The sequence below is a fragment of the Hyperolius riggenbachi genome, chromosome 2 (genome assembly GCF_040937935.1).
Source record: "Hyperolius riggenbachi isolate aHypRig1 chromosome 2, aHypRig1.pri, whole genome shotgun sequence".
Taxonomy (NCBI): Eukaryota; Metazoa; Chordata; class Amphibia; order Anura; family Hyperoliidae; genus Hyperolius; species Hyperolius riggenbachi.
Genome location: NC_090647.1, coordinates 148,102,900 through 148,126,475, shown reverse-complemented (window position 1 = coordinate 148,126,475; position 23,576 = coordinate 148,102,900). Strand labels below are relative to the sequence as shown.

General features: G+C 44.0%; 1 protein-coding gene across 3 annotated transcripts in view; it reads left to right on the top strand.

Moving 5' to 3' along the window:
- The window catches only part of SPATS2 (spermatogenesis associated serine rich 2), a 197,928-nt gene that overhangs the window by 115,995 nt on the left and 58,357 nt on the right, over positions 1-23,576 (top strand). For 2 of the 3 annotated variants that reach the window (XM_068267664.1, XM_068267666.1), the window contains one exon: positions 18,661-18,740. In XM_068267664.1, the coding sequence (XP_068123765.1) occupies positions 18,661-18,740 (80 nt within the window). Of the gene's footprint in view, positions 1-12,843; positions 12,934-18,660; positions 18,741-23,576 lie in introns of those variants that run through there. The other variant, XM_068267665.1, reaches the window with a different exon arrangement.

Sequence of the window (23,576 nt, the reverse complement as noted above, 5' to 3'; positions counted from 1 at the left end):
TCATTCTGTCATATTTGCATTTACAAACCACACCTTGTATTTTAAATTATGAAACAGGGCATAGCTAATGATCCTTTGAACTCCCCTGCAGTAAAACTTGTCTCACTGTTTGTTTGATGTATAAGTGCTTCAGAAAATAGGACAGTCTCCGACCCAAAGAAGAGCTCAGAGCAGCTCTTTTGCATAGATAACTGAAGCTTCTTAACTCTTCCTGCTCTGGAAACAACATGAGACTCTGTTCTCTCCTACTGATGATCTATATCTTAGCTGTACTACACATGCTATTCATTATATCATAAATTTTGAATTTTCACTTGATTCCTTCCCTAACTATTTTGGTAGAAGTCAAATATCAAAATCGGATTGCTGTCTTCATAAAATTGTGATCAGCCTGATCGCAAGGGTATAGATTGATAGCGTTTACGCCTTCATTGTGGCAGATGCTAGAAGAACCTCTTCTGCCACTGATCGCCACTTAAAGGACCTCCATCTTGAAAATGTAAAATACATGTGTGCATGTACTTATAAGAAGTAGATTTCCTAGATTGAAATGCACTATACATTTCTTTTCTCCTATGTTGCGGTCACTTACAGAAAGCACTTACAATCTGACAGGTTTTGGAAAAACCCATCTCCTCACGGTGGAATCTCATGGTTTTCTTTTCAAAAGCACTTACTGAATGGCAGTTACTCAATCCAGCTGCCAAATTAGCGCACAAGCAAGTAAGAAGGCTTGCCGACAGCCTTAGGTCTCTTAAAGATGCACGACTGAACTGCGCGATTGCTGAGCAGTTCAGTGTCCTGTCTGATGCCCACTAGCACCATTTGAGTGAAATTAAATTGCAGCCAGTTGTTAGTGCTTGACACAAAACGGGGTTTCCCTGTGGAAGAGCACTGTCGGGCTGCAGCCATGCTCAGATGTGACTCAATCGGGGGGCTGCCTGTACCGCGTGCTGACAAGCAATATGGGTCCTTTAAGAGGTAGAAAAGGTCTTAACGAAAGTCAGTGGGCTGCCTGCTGCTACTTCACCCCCAGCCACTTCCTCAGCAATAAGTTATGGTTGGCGATTTGTTACTCCATTCAAGTTAATGGAGCTGCATTTTGCCAGTTTAGGTAAATTACTGTGTAATTTGATTCCCAGTGAGAAATGAGCCTGAACAGTGATAAGTCATGAGCATTTCATACTGAATGCAGTGTTTGCCGATGTTGTTTGTAGGGACAACCATAATGGGTGCTCAGTCATTTGGAGGCTAGGTTCACAGTGGGACAATGAAGTGCGACTTTATGGGGGCATCTTAACACAGAAAGTCGGACTGCAATAGTAAGTCTATGGAATGTTCACAGTGCATGCGGTATGTTGGGATCCAACGCACTACAGTATCCCACCGCATAACGTGTGCATTAACAGAGGCAGTGAAGCATACTTTTCATTGACTGATTTACTGTATGCCCCCTAAAGGTCGCATAAAGTGCGGATACATTTTTTAGTTCCATTGCATTGTGTTCCTCAGTGTTCTTCCCAGGCTCTTTTAGCCGGGTGTTCCACCGGGCTAGTTTTGGTGAGCACCCGGCTGTCATCAGCTCACCACCACCTCTGCTGTAAGCAAAGTTGCTCACAGAAGCACCGGCTCTGCATTCTCTCATCTCGCCTTACCCGGCTACTTTTTCCTGCCACCCGGATACTATTTCATGCCATCCTGCTGAAAAAAAATTTCTGGGGAGAACACTGTTCCTGTTATACAGGGAACTCAACATCTCGCTGTGAACCTAGCCTAAAACTAGATGCACTGGGGACAATACCACGACACACTTCTGCATGCAGAGGTCGGCAATAAGCACTGCTTATTTATGACCAGTATGAACACTGCGCAGTGACTCTACTGTACAAATGCAGGGGAGTGACCGGAAGTATATGGCATTATTTGATCAGGACCCTTTTTAAAAAGTTTGAACAATGTTTAAAGGATACCTGACCTGAGGCGAAGCTACCTAAGGTAAGCACAGAGATGTGTTCACGCTGGATTCACACACCTCTGTGCATTGTTTATCTCCTCATCCCCACCGGTCTTTGCAAATATGATCTTTCCTAACATTCTCTCATTCCCCCTACTTAAAGGAGTCATCAGGGAAATTCTAATAAAATAAGTGCTACTTACCGGGGGCTTCCTCCAGCCCCAAGCTCCCAGCACGTCCCTCGCCGCAGCTCTCCCCGCAGCCGTTCACTGCAGCTCCGTCCCGGTCCCCGGCGATGACATCAGGGCGACCTCCAGGTCGGCCTGTACTGCGCCAGTGACGCTGTCAGTCACCGCCACATGAGCCGGAGCGGACTGCGCAGGCGCAGTAGGTTCACAGCGGGATGTTGAGTTTAGTGAAAATTGGCCTGGTCTTTAGGGGGGTTTAACAAGAGGTTAAAGGGGAACTTCAGCCTAAACAAACATACTGTCATTAAGTTACATTAGTTATGTTAATTTAAATTGATTTAAAAGAACAGGCAAATGTTTGTGATTTTATGGGGACAGCCATCTTTTTCATGGGGGCTGCCATTTTTTTGGTTAAAAGGAGGAATCAGGGAATGAGACACCGTTCCATCTGTCCTGTGTCCTGATCACCCCTCCCAGCTGCGTGCACTAGGCTTAAAATATCAAATTCAAAATGTAAAAAAAAAACAAACAATAAATATGCGCCAAAACAGCAGAACGAAAACATCATCAGAAATCCCATCATGTTTTGCACAGCATCAGGAAAAATGCCCTGGCAGATTTCTTTGATGCGGCGGAGCCTAGCTTCTGTGCAGTTAAAAATTAGGCTTTGGTAAGAAAAACAAAATTCTGATGCTATGAAACTGTTAAAGAAACACCAAACCTTTCCAGTGCTGCTGAGTAGATTTTTAGTCTGGAGGTTCACTTTAAGGGAAGTGATTTGGACAGGGAAGAAGAGCGAATGGGGGAGGGGTTGATAGGAAGGGTCATCGCCTGAAGCCTGCCGCCTCTTGTTGGAAAATTTGGCTTTAGTCGAAAGTTAGATCTTTCAATAAATACGAGGGTCAGAGGGAACAAGGAGAAAAACTGACAAAGCAGAGGTCTGTGGATAAGTGATTAATTTAGACTGTATCCTTTGTGGGATAAGGTAGCCGATCGAGCGCACATATTATTATCTTTGCACTATCCTGGGAAAACACACAGAAAAGACTCCAGAGTGCGTGACCCCAGACCAGTCGCTACATAATGCCTCTCATGTTTGTGTATGCTAACACACTGCATAATCCCTAGCATGTTTGTGTATGCTAACACACTGCATAATCCCTAGCATGTTTGTGTATGCTAACACACTGCATAATCCCTAGCATGTTTGTATAGGCTAACACACTGCATAATCCCTAGCATGTTTGTGTATGCGAACATATTGCATAACCCCTAGAATGTTTGTATAGGCTAACACACTGCATAATCCCTAGCATGTTTGTGTATGTGAACATATTGCATAACCCCTAGAATGTTTTTATAGGCTAACACACTGCATAATCCTTAGCACTTTTGTATATGCTAACACACTGCATAATCCCTAGCATGTTTGGTAAACTAACACACTGCATAATGCCTCTCATGTTTGTCAATGCTAACATACTGCATAATCCATAGTATTGTATATTGTATAGGCTAACACACTGCATAATTCTTCGCATGTTTGTGTATGCTAATTTAATTTATACTGCCCCTCCTCCCATTCGCCTCCTATCTGCCCTGGTAATTAGCCTTCAGTTGCATCAGTCGGGCTCTTCTGCGCATGCACGGCCCAGCCGTGCTCATGTCGCAGAGGGCGTTCTGCCTGTTGCGGGTGCGTGGGTGGCCCATGCATGCACAGAAGAGCCCAACTAAAGGCAGATTACCGTGGCGGTTAGCAGGCGAACAGAGGCACCCGGGAGGATGGTGAGAGAAACAGTGGTCCTGGGGCTGGAGGAAGCACCGGGTAAGTATGAATTATTTTACCCGGTCGTCTCAGGTTAGCTTTAGGGCCTGTTCAGACTGCACGCGTTTCCAGTCGCGTTTTGGAAACACGTGCAGGAGGCAGACACGCACGACATCAGACAGTGCATAGAGTGCACTGTCTGATGTTCACACTGCATGCGTTCTGGACCTGTGCGGTCCGGGAACGCATGCTGCACGCAGATTTTGTAAAACACGCGCGGCTGTCCCATTTACTTTTCAGTGATGGGATCAGCCACGCAACGCACACAAACGCGGATGGCGTGCGGTCGTACGCGTTGCGTTCCGCACGCATGGTCACCTGCATTTGTGATCTGAACGGGCCCTTAAGCAGATTTTTCTTGTGTGCATCGAACATTGATGTAGTACTGCTGTTATACTTTTTCTTTTTAATGACATGGTCATACTTTAGATTACCTTGTGTAGTGATTCGTTTTTGGACACGGTGACCTGCTCTCGGAGGACAGGCCAGCAGAAAACAGGTTCTATTTACTTACATCAGTCTTTGACCTGAATCAAACTGGCTGCAGGTTTTGTTTCAATTCAGGTCATCGCAAGTACATTAGTGTTTTAACTCCATCCCTCCCACAGAAATTAGCTGCTACTCTGCCATGTAAGATTATTCATAAAATTTAGTACAGTATAAGTCAAATTAAAAAGAATAGTTCTAGTATGGCAGCTGTATACACAAGTTACCTGGTATACAACCTGCACTTTACAGAGAACAAACTTGTAGGACTATTTATGAAAAATTCCAATTTTAAGATTAACATTTTTATCCACTTAACCCTTTAGCAGCCACATACAGTAAAACTATATGTGCGCTGCAGAGCCTTTTGCCACAGAGGAAGTGTGCCTTCCCTAGCCTAGTGGTGTATGCAGAGCGGCGCAGGTGTTGTATTTACCTGTTCCAGGTGGCTGGATCGGCTCCTCCACTCATGGTGCTGCAATGCCGATATCCTCTATTGAGGTCGGATCACATGATGATGTGACTCCAACCCAGGGGATAGTGTCAGCATTGCAACCCCACCTAGTGGTGGAAGAGGGGTGATGGAAGTCTTTCATCACTTCTCTTCCACCACCGGGCTGCACTGCAACACCGACACCATTCCCTCGGTTACAATCACATGTTATATCATGTGGTCCGACCTCAGAAGAAGAAGTCGGGAGTGCAGCGCCATGAGTGGAGGAGTGGATAAGCCGATCCAGTCACCTGGAACAGGTAAATCTAAAAAAGCTCTCTGCACTGCTCTGCATAGCTGCATTAGGCAGCAAAATGAATTGTGCAATTAGAAGATGCCCTGGCATGCATTTTCTATGGTAATTCGAGATAATGCATGCAGGGCTGTTCACAGGTTAAAGGGGCCCATGCACTGATCGATTTCGGCCACTGGTCGATACGATAGAATCGATCGATTGGAAATTGAGTCTATCGAATCAGTCGATCGCTTTGCGGCCGATTGCGATTGATTTGTTCTATCTGACTGAATGGAAAGTCTAGGTCGATCTGCTGCCAGCCCATAGAGTTGTATTGGATCTAATGGTCCAATAATGTATTTAGATCGATTTCCAAAAGATTTAGGGCTGGTTCAGACGGACGCTTGCGGACCGTTTACCGCCAGCGTTCGGGGCTTGGCGTTAAAACGCTCCCATTCAAGTGAATATGAGCGTTTGTACCAAACTTTCGCATGCGTTTACACGAACGTGGCGTTGGGGTCCCGATTTTCCCTGGTGTTCAAGGAGCCCCTGGAAGCTACATGTAGCTTCCAGGGGTGGTTAACCGCGACGGGTAATGTCCCCCTAGGGGAAGAGAAAACGCGAACGCATCGTGAACGCTGCTGAAAGCCGAAACGCATTGCTACCGCGACACCAACGAACGCGACGCCTCCAAACGTCCGTCTGAACCAGCTCTTAATTCTGAAATCTATTGGAAATCTGTTCCTAGTGTGTGGCACACATCAGGTAGATTCCTGTCGGATTTGACTTGACAGGCATCTGACATAAATCTATCTGATGGTCGAATCTGCTGCAAATCTGTAAGTGTATGGCCACCTTAAAGGAATACTGTAGGGGGTTTAACGTACCCGGGGCTTCTAATGGTTCCCCGCAGACATCCTGTGCCCACGCAGCCACTCACCAATGTTCCGGCCCCGCCTCCGGCTCACTTCTGGAATTTCAGACTTTAAAGTCTGAAAACCACTGCACCTGCGTTGCCATGTCCTCGATCCCGCTGATGTCACCAGGAGCGTACTGCGCAGACACAGACCATACTGGGCCTGCGCAGTACGCTCCTGGTGCAATCAGTGGGAGCAAGGACATGGCAACGCAGGCGCAGTGGTTTTCAGACTTTAAAGTCTGAAACTCCAGAAGTGAACCAGAGGCAAGGCCGGAGCATCGGTGAGTGGCTGCGCGGGCACAGGATGTCTGCAGGGGACCATTAGAAGCCCCAGGTAAGTTCAACTCATTTTCCTCCGCCCCCCACTACAGTATTCCTTTAAAGATTCTTCTCCTTACAGTGATATTAATGTATTGCTGATTGTTATTGGAAAAGTGGCAATTGCAGGACACAAGAGAATCCATCTTGTAAACGTGGCTATGAGTTATGCTTATCTGTTTTATAAATTGGCTATCTGTTTGTCTTCAGGACTTGGCCATTATTTCTGTAGAACTCAGCTGATGGACAGCTTGTAAAATGTTTGAAATTAAATTGCCAAATAAAATGAATATCTTACATCAGAGAACGCAAGTCTGTACTAACCCAATAAGAATCAAAGCTGCTATGAAATAGTATTAGGATGCCTGTTTGCTGTGAAGTAAGCAAGTTATATGCCACTGATATATTGGCTTTTAAAAGCAACATGAGGCACCTTCAGATACCAACATTTTAGACTTTTGACCGGATATGTAATAAGCTTAGGATAGACAAGTGTGAGAAACCACATCAGCAAAGAGGGTCAGTGTTTGTAAATTCACCAATTTATTATTATTATTATTTATTGTATTTATAAAGCGCCAACATATTACGCAGCGCTGATGCAAGGCCAAATAATGTGAACAATGATACGGAAGAGCCACATTTAAACCAAGCCCCAAGTTGAATGGACACCTCTTTAACCAACAAAACCTGTGCCTTTGGAACTTCAGACAGGTGGAAATTTTTTTTCGTCAGAATTGGCAATAGAATTGTATCCAATGCCAGTGCACCAAGCTGCACAACAATCTGGAGCTGAAAGTCTGGAGTCCTAAGCCATGGGAAAAGTAATATTATCTGCACCAGCTTTCATCTTATGACAATCAGCTGAATCAGTCCTGTGAAGCAGACTGCTGAAGAGGTAGCGACAGGCAGTGCTGATTCCTTTACTGTAGGCTGTTACCTGAAACAAATAATTTTTTTTCGGGCAGCAGAATTCTACTTAAACCCCGGTTACTGCTGGTGGTAGCTACGTGCTGCAGAGCTGAACTGATTTAAGGTGTACAAAAGCTACTGAGCAGTAAACAGTTAATCTACTTACCTCTGCAGCACAGCAAGTTGCTTGCAGGTATGTAGTTGAAAACTACAGGGGTTGGACAAAATAATGGCCTAACATTTTGGCTTCATAATCTTTGAACATGTTTTAAGCAATCAAAACTTGACATGTAAAAAAAATAAAAAAATAGTGTTTATTATTTTTGTTATTTGATATGTTTAAAATATTTTTTTTTACAGATATGTAAACCAAAGTTGGTTGTAATGGATCTCTGACTTTCAAAGAGGCCAAATTGTTGGTGCTTGTATGGCAGGCGCTACTGTAACAAACTGCCCGGATGCTTGGCATTTGAAGAGGTACTGTCTCAAAAGTAATGATCTCTTTTGAAAGAGAAGGAAAAACATCCTCAGCAAAGCACAGTTGTGGCCGAAAGCCGAAGTTGTCTGAGAGAGACCGTTGGACTCTAAATCAAATTGTTAGAAAAGCTTGCAAGACCACACCTTCTAAAATCACTGAAGAACTGAATGAACACCTACAGAACCCAGTTTCCACAAAATCTGTTCGTCGGGAGCGACACAAATCTGGATCTCACAGAAGAACTGAAATTAGAAAACCTCTGCTCTCAAAGACAAATGTTTCAAAGCATTTAGAGTGGTGTAGAAACCACCAGAATTGGTCCCTCGAGCAGTGGAAAAATAATTTTCTCTGACAAATCACCGTTTACCTTATTTCCGACCTCCTGCCGAGTACGTTTGGAGACAACCGAAAGAAGCATTTCATCCAGACTGCCTTCTCCCAACCATAAAACAAGGTGGGGGTTCTGTGATGATCTGGGGTGCTTTTTCTTGGAAATCCGATGGGCCAATGATATCGCTTCATGGAACAATTAACAACCGAGACTATTTAGGAATTTTGGCGACCAAGTTCATCTTATGGTTCAAGAACTGTTTCCGAAGGGGAATGCCATCTTTCAAGATAATGCCCCAATCCATGCAGCTAGAATTGTTAGAATGGCGCGAGGAACATTTTAATGAAGTTGAGCACCTCATCTGGCCACCACAATCCCCAGACCTCAACATTATTGAGCATTTATGGTTATTAGAGATTCAAGTAAGAAGTCGATTTCTGCCGCCATTGTCTCTAAAAGAACTGGAGGGTGTTAACTGAAGAATGGGCTGAAATTCCTTTGGAAACAATTCACAATTTGTATGAATCAATACCTCGGAGAACTGAGGCTGTAATTGCCGCAAAAGGTGGACGTACACCATATTAAAATGTTTTGTTGATTTTCAAGGTATGTCCAACCCCTGTATATGGCCTTCTTTGAGCGCTCAAGTTTCCTCAACTTACCTAGACCAGGGATGCCTACAATTTTTCGGCTTGTGAACTACTTAAAAGAAAATAGTCGGGAGTGATCTACTGTGCCCCCCTCCACCACCACAGAGGTAGCACTCCAGCCCAGTATAGATGGCTAAATGTTCCTACTGTATAAGCAGCCCCCTCCCAAGCATAGATAGCCAGATGTGCCCTCAGTATTGGCAGGCTCTCTCCACTGCATAGACAGATGTTTCTCCCAACATGCAGAGCCGATCAGTGGAGTGTGTTTCACTGACCAGTCTGCACAGTCGGGATTTCTCTTCAGCCTTTTTATGATGTCTCATGGGCGCACATTAAGACGCCACTTGAGGACATCATAGAGATGAGACTGTGACAGAGCTGAAGAAGAATCCAGGCGGCACTAACGGATGAGTGAAGCACGGACAATTTGCTCGACTTAAGTGGTTCACTTCTGTGTAACTTCCGCATTCTCTTTTTAATTCTGCTCTTTGTAAGATGTTTGCAGTGAACACTCAGAGCATCACAAAAGTATAAGCCCATTTATAAAAGGCTGATGCTTTTTTATTTTAACATTTAACACTGCTGCGATAAGTAGCATTGTTCTTGTCCTGGCTGCTGGCTCACCATTGTCTCGTATAATGTGATATTCAAAATTTCATCAACCTAGCTGTCCACAGAGAGGGCAAAAGAATATTCCACCCTCACACTGAGAGACTGCTGCAAGTGGTGTGAGGGGCTTGACAGGAAGACAACCTTCTGAGTGGGAAGGGGCTAGTGATAGCTGCAACTATAAGATTCTTTTCTTGCAGAAATGTGGCACTACTGATGTACCTCACTACCTCTTTATACATACCCTGCAATTGTGATTTTAGGAAATTGCAACCGTTTTTATGGAATCATCACCACCACCGATGTAGGCTTTCATTAGCCTGTTGCTTTGGGAATCGCTGGTGAAAGCGGTTATTGCGACCAAAACCACTCTAGTGGGCCTGAGCCTTTTTTGTACTTGTATGTACAAAGGTGTGTGTGTGTGGTTTTGTTTTTGTTTGTTTGTTTTTTTTAGCAATTTTTGCCTCTCCAGTATTGTTAAACCTTTAGCGTATACAGTAGAATCTCATTATGACTATGGTAGGGATTAGATTGTGAGCTCGACCGAGAGACAGTTGGTGACGAGACTACTATATATTCTCAGGCCCCGTTCACATCTAAGCGGGAATCACGTGATTCCCGCAAACCGCTACCGTTTTTTTTACAAAACTCTACTCCTATTCTACCCTATGGCAGTGGTCTCACTGCCGCGATCGCGGGCGTTTTGCGATTGTCGCTAATCGCAAACACATTACCTGCATCGGTTTGCCGGCAATTCTGGAGCATGTATAGAACCGCTAATTGCGATCGCTCCCAAAACGCTACTTCATCCATTCATTTTTTTCCGCATATGTGGAAAAATCACTCCTGCAAAACGCTAGCGGTAATCGCTAGCTTTCTTCAATTTCCTAGTGTGAACGAACCCTAAAGCACTGGGGAAGATCTTGGGGCTATATACAGTAAATACCAAATAATAATAGTAAACTCTTTATATATTAACCTATTAGCAGCCCTGCATTTATTATCTTGACATATAATGCGTGCCAGGGCATCTTCAAATATCATACGCTGTTTTGCCGCCTAATGCAGCTGTGCAGAGCGCCACAGGGAGCTTCTTTATAATTACCTGTTCAGGGCAGCTGGAACGACGACTCCTTTCACCCACCAGCGGCGCTGCACTCCTGCCATCCTCATCAGAGTTTCGATTAAATGATATGGCGTGATTGTAACTTAGGATGGTGTCAGGCAGGGGTGAGCTCCGGATCAAATTCGGATGAAAGCTGAATGGGTGTTATTTGGATTTCATCCTCCTAATTAGTGCACCTGAGCACTTGCCCAGTTAAACTTGCCCAGCAGCCTTCTTCTTTAATCCGTCCCTCGTTGCCTTCCACGCCGTGTCACGTGACTACTACGCTTCCTCCTTCAAACTGGAAGGAGGAAGTGTGTTTAGTCACATGAACGCAGCTTGGAACGCAGCATGGGAAGTGCTGTGGGATGGATTAAAGAAGACTGCTGGGGAAGTTTAGCGCCCCCCTTCCCGTCGCACACACCTGCTCAGGTGCACTAATTAGGTGTATAAAATCTGAATGAAACCCATTCCAAATTCAATTTGTAGCTCATCACTGGTGTCAGGGATGCAGCACCACCTGGTGGTGGAAGAGACTCGCCCCTCTTCCACCACTGGGCGGTGCTGCTCCGCTGACACCACCCCCTGGGTTATAATCACGTCATTTCATGTCACTGCAACTCCAAATAGGATGTCGGCATTGCAGCAAGAGGAGACTCCATCCAGCCGTTGAGTGGTGTAAGCTTCCTGTGCCGCTCTGCACACCCTGCCAGGCAGGGGAAGAGACACTTCCCGAGCGGCAGAAGAAAACAATCTGCTCTGTAGCCATGGCTGCTAATGGGTTAAACCTCTGGCTATAGTAAGCACAGTCCTCAGGCCCTGATCATGCAACTGTATGAATATGCAATATATGACTAACTCTGATATAGTAAACTACTTGACCAGGCCCCTTATTTTATTTTTACTTATATTTTATATAACGCCAACATCTTCCATAGTGCTGTACAGAGTATATAGTCTTGTCACTAACTGTCCTTCAGTGGGGCTCACAATCTATTCCCTACCATAGTCATGTGTCTATGTATGTAACGTGTAGTATATGTACCATAGTCTAGGGTCTCAACCAGGGAGCCTTGAGTACTATGCAGGGGTTCCTTGGCATTTTCCCCCATCGTGGGGGAAGTGTAATAAAGCAAATTATAATAGGGTGTACTGTAAAAAACCCCCACTAAATTGGGGGTCAGAATAATGAGCACATTAATAAAAAGCACTAGCATAAGGAGACAGTATTAGTCGCAGTGTAAAAGGGGGTAGTAAAATAAACAGCCTCACCTACTTTTAAAGACCATGCAAAATAAAAGCAGGCGTTCCTCGGGATCAAAAAATTCTTTGCAGGGGTTCCTTGAGATCCAAAAGTTATTTCCAGGGTTCCTCCAGGGTAAAAAGGTTTAGAAAGGCTGATTTAGTGGAAAGCCAATTCACTTATCTGTATGTTTATGGGATGCGGGAGGAAACCCACACAGACACAGGGAGAACATACAAACAGATAGTGCCATGGCTGGGATTCAAACGGGACCCAATGCTGCAAGGTGAGAGCGCTAACCACTACGCCACCGCGTTGCCCGTTTACTATAAAGGGATTCTACTGTATCATTCTAGTGTAACTATAACTTTGCCACTTTCTGAATCCTATAAGATGGACTGAGTTGGGTACATACTGTGTATGCATGCAGAATTGTATTAATTCATCTGTTTGCTATAGACATAATGTTGCTCTAAATGGGGATTTACATCCAAGTAAGTGGTTGGGATAAGCGGGTTTTAGCCTTTTATAACTTTTAACTTGTGAGCATGAGTAACGTTGCCGGCATGTTGCCTTTAACCTACAGTACCACAGTAGCCCTTAGGCTGCAGCTATGCAGGTTATAAAACTGTCAGTTTTCATGTTTCACCCAAGGAATGTATTGTAGCATCCCTGGAGAAATTCATGAAAGAATGAGGTGTGGATGTGCATTTCTGTAACTGCTCATATCCTGGGGTTTCCCTTTAAAATGGTGTTATAACAGTTACATAACTCTCCCTTTATTATATTGTTTGCTGAGGTTTCCTTGTATGCTCATGCATTTCGTGTCAGTAAGGACCGAGAAGTTGAACCTGTGTTTCCAAGTCCAGCGTATTATCAGCCGTGCCACGCCCCCTTCCAGCTGGATTGACGTCAGCCGGCATGCTATGCATTTATGATGAGGGATAGTTGTGCTTGCTTTGGGTGCGGATTGTCTTCTGACTGTGACCAGTTAGTTGGTAGAAGAGCTTTTGACAGGGAAAGAGGCGTGGCTGAGAAAGCATCGACCTGTAAAAATGTTTACTGGGTTCCAGCACAGAGCACTGCACTCTCCAGGTATCTTTAACTCCAGTTATACTGTACCTTGTCTGGTAGCTAGAACAGAGGGAGATCAGTTACTTTTACAATGTCTTCGCGAAGGCCATCTGGTAAGTAACTAGCAGCTTTGTGTATTGGAACACTTTAGTGTCACTTTATTATTTCACTTTTTGTAAAACAAACTTTTATACTGGTCCATTTTAGATGGAAAACTTTTCTATGTATTAAAAAAACAAAAAAAACCCCTGCAAACTGCAGTTGGAAATGTAGGTGTTTTGATTCACTCTCTGACAAAAAGATAAGCCCTCAGGGATCTTTAGCTGTTTTGGAACTACAAGCATTAGCATGTCCTGCATGGTGCAGGCTGACTAGGTGAATCTGTAGTTGTAGAACATCCGGATTGACTCAGCAGTACATATTGAATCATTTAACAGCTTCATCTAAGTCTCGCCTGCTGCAATGTTCTCTTTTGTTACAGCGGAATTTGATATTTGCTTCTTCTTTGAGGGAAATTTTGCATCTTGCATATAGTAGCATACAATAAATGGGTAGAAAGAACAGTTTCAGGTATGCTACCAGCACTTGGACGTTTCAGAGCTATGTGTGGAGCATATGTTTGTTATGAAGCACAGCTGTAAGATAAAACTAAGATTCTTGAAATCTGTAGCTACTTACAAGTACTCTCCCTCCCCCTCCACTAGCCTACGTATATGTGTGTAGCAATCTGTGGCACTGATTGACTAGAAGGCACCATATGCCACACTACTATCCCTGTGAAATGGTCCTAATGCAATAGCATTGTCATCTTGGGATATGTGTTCCTATAGATTTTTAAGGGTTTATCGTATGGGGGTGTTTTTTTTACTCCGTTTTGTTCTGGGATTTGGCAGCAACCATTGCTAAGCACAGCATGTTTACTGTCCAGATGTTCATTCCAGCTGAAGTAATGCTGGCCATACACTCACAAGTTTCAGTAGTGATGCAACCCATTGAGGTTTGTGCTGGGTGCGCAGTGAGTAGTTCCATGTCCTGGTCTGATTGCAGTCATTTCTCAAAGCATAATAGAGGATTTGAGAGTTAATGCTGGGAATACACATTGTTTTTGCAGCTCGATTTTGCACCTGAGGCTAGATTCACAGTGGGACGTTGCGTTTTGATGCCACGTTAAAGGGATACTTAAGGCAAAAAAAAAAATGACATTTACTCACCTGGGGCATCCCTCAGCCCCCCGAAGCTGGATGGTGCCCTCGCAGCCCCGCTTCGATCGTCCTGTCCCCGCCAGCGGCTACTTCCGGTTCGGCGACAGCCGCCGACAGGCTGGGAACGCGGCTGATTTTCCGCTTTCCCAGCCGCTGCTATCACCCTCTATGCTGCTATAGCGTATAGAGCATAGCAGCATAGAGGGTGATAGCAGCGGCTGGGAACGCGGAAAATCAGCCGCGTTTCCAGCCTGTCGGCGGCTGTCGCCGAACCGGAAGTAGCCGCGGCGGGGACAGGACGATCAGAGCGGGGCTGCGAGGGCACCATCCAGCTTCGGGGGGCTGAGGGATGCCCCAGGTGAGTAAATGTCATTTTTTTTTTTTTTGCCTTAAGTATTTAAAGTCGCACCGCAAGCTTACAACGCAACGCGCCCAAAAAGTGGCAACGCAGCGTTACCGTCGCATACAGCAAATACAGTAAAAAATACAGGCAATGAAAAGTATGCTTCCAAGTCATTACTGAGCATGTGCAAACAGTCCAACGCAGGTAATAACGTGTATAACGCACTGCATGCAGTACTTTTACTTAACGTGCAGTGTTAGGCACCAACGCAACGTGTGCCCTGTGAACAGGGCATTGATTTTTCATTGCAGTGAGTTATTCTGCGTTAAATGCTGTTTTAACGCGCAACTTTAACGTCCCACTGTGAACTTAGCCTGATCGTTTTCCCCCGCTCGATTATGCGGGCGATTTTCTTTTCTACCATTCGTTTTTCCTATCTTTTCCCATTGTTCCCTATGCATTATCGAGCGCGGAATAGATCGGGCGGGAGATTGGACATGTCGGAAATTATCAATCGAGCTATCTAAATGCGCGGCAAAAACGTACCCAGCGTTAATGTATTGATTGCACCTTTTTAACTGCAGGTAAGATTTAAAGTGAACCTAAAGGCAACCAAAAAAAAATGAGATTGACTCACCTGGGGCTTCCCTCAGCCCCCTGCAGACGATCAGTGCCCTCGCAGCTCCGCTCCGATGCTTCTGAACCCGCCGGCGACGACTTCTGGTTTCGCCGTCACCGGCCGACAGGCATGGCCTCCTGGCCGCAATAGCAGCATAGGGGGCGATATACAGGCTGGGAACGCGAAGAATCACTCGCGTTCCCATGCCTGTCGGCCGGTGACGGCGAGACCAGAAGTCGTCGCCGGCGGGTCCAGAAGCATCGGAGCGGAGCTGCGAGGGCACCGATCGTCTGCAGGGGGCTGAGGGAAGCCCCAGGTGAGTTAATCTCCACTCATTACAATGCACATCAATCTCTGACTTTGGGGCAATGGGATTTTGAGGCTCTCACAGCTACAATAAACCTACCATTGGAATTATACACTGTGGTCAGAGAACAAACCAGCACAATCAGCAGGGGATCAAATTTTATTTCACCTCACTGTAGGAGTATCCCTTTGTAGACAGGGGATCAAATACTGCTTTACCTCAAGTATACCTTTGTAGCTACAATAGCTCTTGGTCTGTCCCTTGAAGCCAATCAGCATTCTGACTAGTTTTGCAATTAAGCATCCTGATATGCAGCAAGCTGTGATGTATTTTGTGCTCTGATCACTTTTTTTTTTTTTCATGGTCATTAGATTTTTCAGCAGTTTTTGTTTTGAAGAAATTATTATTATATAAAGTGGTCTAACAAGACTAATAGTGCTCGCTCCCGCTTGCGTCATTGGGAGCTTACTGCGCAGGGTTGCGCAGTAAGCTTCCGATGACGTGCGCAGCCGCAGTTGGACGAGATACCACGTTAGACCGGGGGCCAGCGGCTGGAAACGGAGGATCGTAGGAGGACGGCGTGAGACATGACAGCTGCAGGGGGCCGGTAGAAGCCCCAGGTAAGTGTCTGTTTTTATTTTCAACACCCCCAGAGAACCCCTTTAAGTGGTTAAAGTACATACTATAGATTTGCAAAAGTTAAAACCTCTTTGGAAATGCACCCTTTCTTGCATTCAGATGTCAGTTTTGCTGTAGTGCAACATTGTGAGAAAGTGACAGATTATTTTGACAGGAGGGATTACTCTGGACAGCTGTTTTGATGGCAGCAGTGCTGTACATTCTTTAAACGTGGATGTTGATCACAGTACTTATTTCCTTAAAGAGGAGCTGTTAGGTATAAGGTCTCAGAGAAAAAAAAACACATATATCGGTAGCTAAATATTGGCTGTACTTACATTACATATGCATTTCACTGTCCATGTTTGGATTTCACAGAATTTTTATATAGTATTTGCAGAGATTGATGCTCCTTGAGAGTTCATGGCAGGTTCCATCTTTGACTGTCTTGTCTGAAGACAATTGTGATGCAATATCCTCCCATACCCTGCTTCCTGATTGATGATTCTTTAGCGCTCCCAAGTCCCAGCCCTCAGACACTCCCACCAGTCTCTGGTCTAACGGGGAATATTGTCTGTCACTCGGGGGGAACAATAGCGGACTCCTGCAGTATACTCAAATGCAAGGTGTGTGTGCACTGTGAACAGCACAATGATTTTTCAGTGCTGTGAGTTGGCCTTGCGTTACAGGCTGCTGTAATGTGAGCCTGTAACGTCCGACTGTGAAAGCAGCCTTAGGGCGGGATAGGGAAATTAAGGGGAGGACCAGGGAGTGCAGTGGAGAGGAAAAAACCCTCCCAGCATGCTCTGCACCTTCTGTTATGCGGCCTCCTTAGCAGCCTGGGGATAAAGAGGATTGCTATTCAGCCAGCAAAAAAGTGAGATATCTTTTTAACTTCAGTATTGCCTAGTTGGCTTCCTTACAAACTGTTTTACACAGGAGAATAGAGATTTAAACAGCTTTTTTTGCCTAACCGCTACTCTTTAAAGAGAACCCGAAGTGGGATTTAATTATGTTAGTGGGGCACAGAGGCTGGTTGTGCACACTAACACCAGCCTCTATTGCCCCATGGTGTGCCTCCAGGACCCCCCTGCGTGCCGCTATCCCCTCCGCAGTGCTAGCGACACACAGCGTGTCGCCAGCACAATGTTTACCTATGCCGTGTCTGTTAGCGCCGCTCCCCCGCCTCCTCTGTATCGGCGCTACCCGCCCGCATCCCTTCCCTCCTGCTGATTGGAGGGAAGGGACGCGGGCGGGTAGCGCCGGTACAGAGGAGGCGGCGGAGCGGTGCTGACTGACACGCATAGGTAAACATTGTGCTGGCGACACGCTGTGTATCGCTAGCACTGCGGAGGTGATAGCGGCACGCAGGGGGGTCCTGGAGGCACACCATGGGGCAATAGAGGCTGGTGTTAGTGTGCACAACCAGCCTCTGTGCCCCACTAACATGATTAAATCCCACCTCGGGTTCTCTTTAAGCCCAGTGAGAAGATAACTACAGTATAAATTAGTTGTTGTCTAGCTAAGAGGAGCTGTCCGGTCTGAACCCAGCAGTACTTTTTTCACCTGAATAGGCAGTAATCTTATGTATTAAAGAGGAACTCCAGTGAAAATAATGTAATGAACAAAAGTGCTTAATTTGTACAATAATTATGTATAAATGATTTAGTCAGTGTTTGCCCGTTGTAAAATATTTCCTCTCCCTGATTTACATTCTGACATTTATCTTATGGTGACATTTTTCATGCTGGCAGATAATGTCAGTGGAAGTAGCTGCTGCTTGCTTATTTGACAGTTGGAAACAGCTGTTATTTCCCACAATGCAACAAGTGTGATGTCAGCACCATGGTCCTGACATCACACTGTGGGTGGGATTTGGCCACAGTATCAGCCATACAGATAGATCCCCCTGATGATTTGTTTGACGAAAGGAAAAGATTTCTTATGGGAAAGAGGGTATCTGCTACTGATTGGGATGAGCAGATGACGTTCAATCCTTGGTCTTGGTTTCTCTTTAAGTAGTCAAACCGCATCTATGTCACACTTACAACAGCTGCCATGATACTAAAACTTATGATGAGATTTTCTGGCAGATTTACTGTCAGATCAATTATTTCCAACATGTCCGATCTGATTTCTAATCTATTTTCTGTCCCTCTATGGAAAATGTATCGGAAATAATCAATCTAAAGGTGGCCACTAATGATAAAATTTCTAGCGAAAAATCGTTCGAGCGATCAGAAATTCTGATCGGAAGTGAAATATTGTAATACATCGTTCACTACACCATCAACGAAACAATCTTTGCTTCCTATCTATCACAACCAACAAGAAAATCCAAATTTTGGTTCGACAAAAATTCATTCGGACGACATTTTTTTTCACTCGTTCATAATCGATTGTGTCCCGCAATGGAGGTGATTTACAACCAATCCGATCAGAATTTCTGATCGCTCTAACAAATTTTTGCTAGAAATTGGACAGTTAGTGGCCACCTTAACGGTAAATCTGCCAGAAAATCTCATTGTGTGGACCTTTCTTTTATTGACATAGCAACATTTATTAACAAAATACTAGGCATGGTGCACAAATCCATAGGTTTATCTTCTTTGAGGAATAACGTATACTGAAAATGATTTACCTAGCTATGTGTCTGCTTTGGACATTGCATATTCCTGTTTATAATAAATGCATATATTGTATTTCTAAGAATGTCCAGTGGTGTAATTGCTCTGCATTTCTTCCCTGCAGATCCAATCGGCTTTGTGTTTGATGTCCAATCTAATACTGTGATGGCTCAAGGAGGATCGTACGAGAATATGAAGGAAAAAGTATGTGGCTTATGTAATGCATGATAAAGCTCGTCTTATACCCAGAAGCTAGGGTGACTTAAGGTGGCCCCACACATTACAACTTTTCTCGTTTCATTTTACCTCAATTTGATAAAATAGATCAGTTGTACTGAAAAACGTGTGTTTTTTGCTTTTGATCGAGAAATCTGATTGATTTTGTTGTTGTTTTTTCGATGTTTTGAGCTTGGTTGTGTTAGAAAATTCAGACCAACTTTAGAAAGAACTGTATGGTTTGTACTGGATTGGGAAATTAGTATTCACCCAGACAAAAAATGTATATAACTATTCAGTTCATACCAAGCTTTATGTAGTGTTAGTATTAACAAAAAAATGTAGTGAATTATGTGTTTATAGGCAAAAGAAGTGAACATAATACAAGTAATTTAAATCTGATTGAATATCTACCGATATTCTACATTGTTTAACTGGCATTTACGATAGACACGCATTTGATGTTTTAATGTTAATTCCGATTGCATGCTACGTATTGGCCATAAATGCACTTTGTACTCTCAAACTTTCAATCCAACCAAGTTTTTCAAGGTTTACAATCTTTTTACCCAAACTTGCGACAGTCTCGAACACAAGTGTGTGTTGCATCAAACAATGTATTCAAACATTCCAACCAACTGAAAAATTGGATTGAAACGGTCGAATTGGATAAAAAAAAAAAAAAAAAAAAGGTATGGTGTGGCCATACAGTATACGAAATGATCCAATTTTACGGCAATTCTATAAAAACGATCGGTTGTACAGAAAAATGTAAAGCCTTTTTTTCCCCAATTTGTTTGAGAAATCTGATTGAATTTCTTGTTTTTATTCGATAAAAGATTGTTAGATTTTTCTGATCAATTTGTATGAAAATGAAATGGTGTAGGGTTGATTGACAATTTCTCGATGTACACAACCCCAGCAATTTTTTCTGAGTTCTCAGTTGTTGTTTTTTCATAATTAGGGAAAAATTAAACGTGTGGTACATTGGTCAGATTTTTGAAATGTTAGTCAGGCAGAAAAATTGATTGCAATTCTTGAATTGAAAAGATACTTTACACTGTATGGTGTGTGTGTGGCCGTCTTTAAGGGCTTTTCACACTGTTGCGGTGCGGCATTTTGCCGCAGCCTAACGCTAGGCCAATAAAAGTCTGAGGGTAGTTCACATTGTGTATGCTTCGCCGGAAGAACTTGATCCAATGCGGGCTACGTTACCGTGCGACTCCTGCTGTGACTCAGAAGTCATGTAAGTCTATGGTGAAGTGCATGTTTTTAAACGACCGCCACAAGTTGTCGTCATCATTTCGGTCACAGAAGCTGAGCGCTAGAGAGCCTCATTTCCTGTATGGCCTTCTGCTAGAATGGGATTTCAGCGTATTCATGCGGTAATACCTGAAGGCCTGCTTTTAGCGGTGCAGTCCCCGGACCGCACCTCTACCGCCAATACACGGAGTGTGAAACCAGCCTCAGGCTCCATAACATGTACATCTGGACGGTGAAGATGAGAGATGAAGATGAATCCAGTTGATGAGAATTTAGGAGAGCGTTTGGTAGGAGGGTGTAGACAAGATGATATACTGTAATTGGGGGTTGTAGGGTATATTGTAAAAAAATGAAATTGGGCTTGTTGTGTACTCATATCTGTAGCAAAATAGAAATAAAGTCATGTTTAGAGTGAAGAGACTGGATCTCATATAGGGAGGAGAGATAGCCGGCCGTCTAGCGGTTTCACAGCATATGGTGGATGGATACAGCCCACAGTTTGCCCAGTGCTGCCTTAATGTATTAGAGGCATATGATCACTGTATAACCAGGCAATTTGCATTGTTTAAAAGGAAATAAATATGGCAGCCTCCTTATCCCTCTCAGGTTAGGTGTGATTTAAAGAATTGGTTGAAAATCCTTTTAACATTTGGCAAAATTAATATTCCTAATGGTACCCATACATGGTAGAGTAAAAGTGTTCGATTTTCCTGTGTTTTCAACCAAAACGATTGAATCGATTGAAAGTTGAAAATAATTTATCAAGAAAATAAACAATTATCCATTTTTTTCCCATAAAAATCCGTTCAGACATTGTAAAAATCTTTATATTCGATCTAACGGTATAATCGAACTAAATTAATCGACAAAAAGATTTTTTTTCATCTAATCTTACCATTTTTATGTTGTATAAGGGTAAATTAAGTGAATATACTGAAAGGATAATTTAGGCTGTTCCCTTATATTACATAGAAATGGTAAGATTGGATGAAAAAAATTTGAACCATGGATGTGCACCATAACATTTGTATATCTTTTCTCCTCTTGGACTCAAAGCGCTCAAGAGCTGCAGCCACTTAGGGCGAGCTCAAGGGGCCACCCTGCAGTGTTAGAAAGTCTTGCTGAAGGACTTCTTACTGAATAAGTACTGACCCTTGCTGGGATTCTAACCCTGATCTCCCATTTCAAAGGCAGAGCCCTTAACCAGTACACTATCCAGCCACTCAATAACTCAATTCACCCATTGGCTTTTCACTACTGGCGTTGCAGATTTTAGAATCTTACTAAACACGTAAAAAAGTTCATTTCAAAGAAGTATTGATACTTTTAGTACTCCTATGTTTTTAGGAGACCACTTTAAAGGATATCTGAGGAGAGTTGTAAAATCTATTTTTAATTACCTGGGGCTTCTTTTAAGGTCCCTTGCCACGGCTCCAATCTTCTCCCGGTCCTTTCTGGCTGTCTTTGAAGTATTGCTGGCCCCCTATAGGTTGGCATCTTATGCACAGGCGCACACCCATGCATATGCAGAAGACACCGACCCATCACGAGTCGGAGATACTTCAGAGGCGGCCCGCGGGACTGGAAGATGACAAGAGCTGTGGCGATGGATCCAAATGACTTCTAAGGGCTGGAAGAAACCCCAGGTAAGTAAAAATCAATTCTACAACTTGCCTCAGATATATCCTTTAACTAAAAGAAAAGGTAATATGACAGCTTCTGCTTTCATCTAAAAGTTTATTTACCATAGCTAAATTCCTTACATTCAACTACAAGTTTTGTTTTAAGATTACACTTAGACTCTGAAGCGAGTCTTAATTAACTTTTTTAACTTGTAACCATTTTAAGCACTATAAGCCCTGCTAAACCGCCACTATCCTGTGGCAAAACGAGGGGTTTATACCCCCCACATGCCCTCTGCTGTGTCTGGGGAGCGCTTCCTCATGGAGGCAGAGCTTATGGCTGTAGCTCTGCATCTTGGCACGTCAATCCCCGCTGATTGCTGCCTCTCCCCGCCTCTCTCAATCTTCCTTCACAGAGAGGGGCAGGGAGAGGTGTAGATCCGCACGGCGTTTGACGCGCATGGAGGCAGAGCTGCAGCAGAAAGCTCTGCCTCCATGAGCAGCAAAATCCACGACCAAGAAAGTCGTGGATTTTGCAGGGGGATTTGGGGGGTATAAACCCCTTATTTTGCCGCGGGATAGCGGTGGTTTAGCAGGGCTTATAGTGCTTAACATGGCTACAAGTTAAAGTGAATTTAGACTCGCTACAGAGTCTCTTTAACTTGCAAGGTCATATATTGCTCGACATTCGGTATGTGCAGCCCTCAGTATAACAAATTGCATTGTTATTGTGCTGTATTATTCATTCAGTCTTACTAGAGATTGACATGCCTGGTCTACCCCATTCTGTTTTTATCATTTTAGTGTTAGGAAACATTTTACATGAGGTAAAACCTGCTATAATGTCCTCAGCAGGGTTTTTGACAGTCGTTGGCTTGGACTGAAATCTAAGGATCTTGTTTACAAGCTTTTCTTTCAGGGATTTAGAAAAGCATGAGAACTGAATCTGATACACTTTTTTTTTTTTTTAAATTACACTAACGCAAATTGGTATAGGATTAACTTTCAGGAGTCACTCCCTTCATAAGATCATCTGAAATGGCAATGGCCAGGGATTAAAATTCCTCTAGGCAGCAACTGCACACCTTTACAGTGTCTTTAAAATGGAACTATAGTCAAAATTCTGTTTGCTTGGATTAACTACAACATAATATCTAGGAACAAATTCCTTTACAAAAAATAAATAAATAAAAAAGTGACTTAAAGGCTTAAAGAGAACCTGAGGTGGGATTTAATTATGTTAGTGGGGCACAGAGGCGGGTTGTGCACACTAACACCAGCCTCCGTTGCCCCATGGTGTGCCTCCAGGACCCCCTTGCGCGCCGCTATACCCCCAGCAGTGCTAGCGACACGCAGCGTGCACTGCGAGGGGTATAGCGGCGCGCAGGGGGTCCTGGAGGCACACCATGGGGCAACGGAGGCTGGTGTTAGTGTGCACAAACAGCCTCTGTGCCCCACTAACATAATTAAATCCCACCTCGGGTTCTCTTTAATAGACTTATTTTCATTTTTGTTCAGGAAGTGTATCAGTCATTGTGCTAAAGGTGCATACAAACCCAACTGTAGCTGCCCGCAGGGATTGGTACTGGGTCCCTTGACCGTCAGATCGGAATGGACAGAACTCTAAATACACCTTTTATGCTGCAATGAGTCCTTAACCCTCTGGGCGATACAATTACATCGCCCAGGAGGGTGCGCAGCACTTTTTTTTTTAAAAATTGTTATTTTTTAAATCCTGTAGCGAGCCCTGGGTTTGCTACATGATAGCCGCTGCGCAGCGGCATCCCCCCCACCCACTCCGATCGCCTTCGGCGATCAGAGTAAGCAGGAAATCCCGTTCAGAACTTCCGACCGCAATGAATAAAAACTGCCCAAGACGTTTTCTTCCTACACAGGCGTCATTGCTTTAAAGAGGCACTGAAGCGGAAAAAATATTATA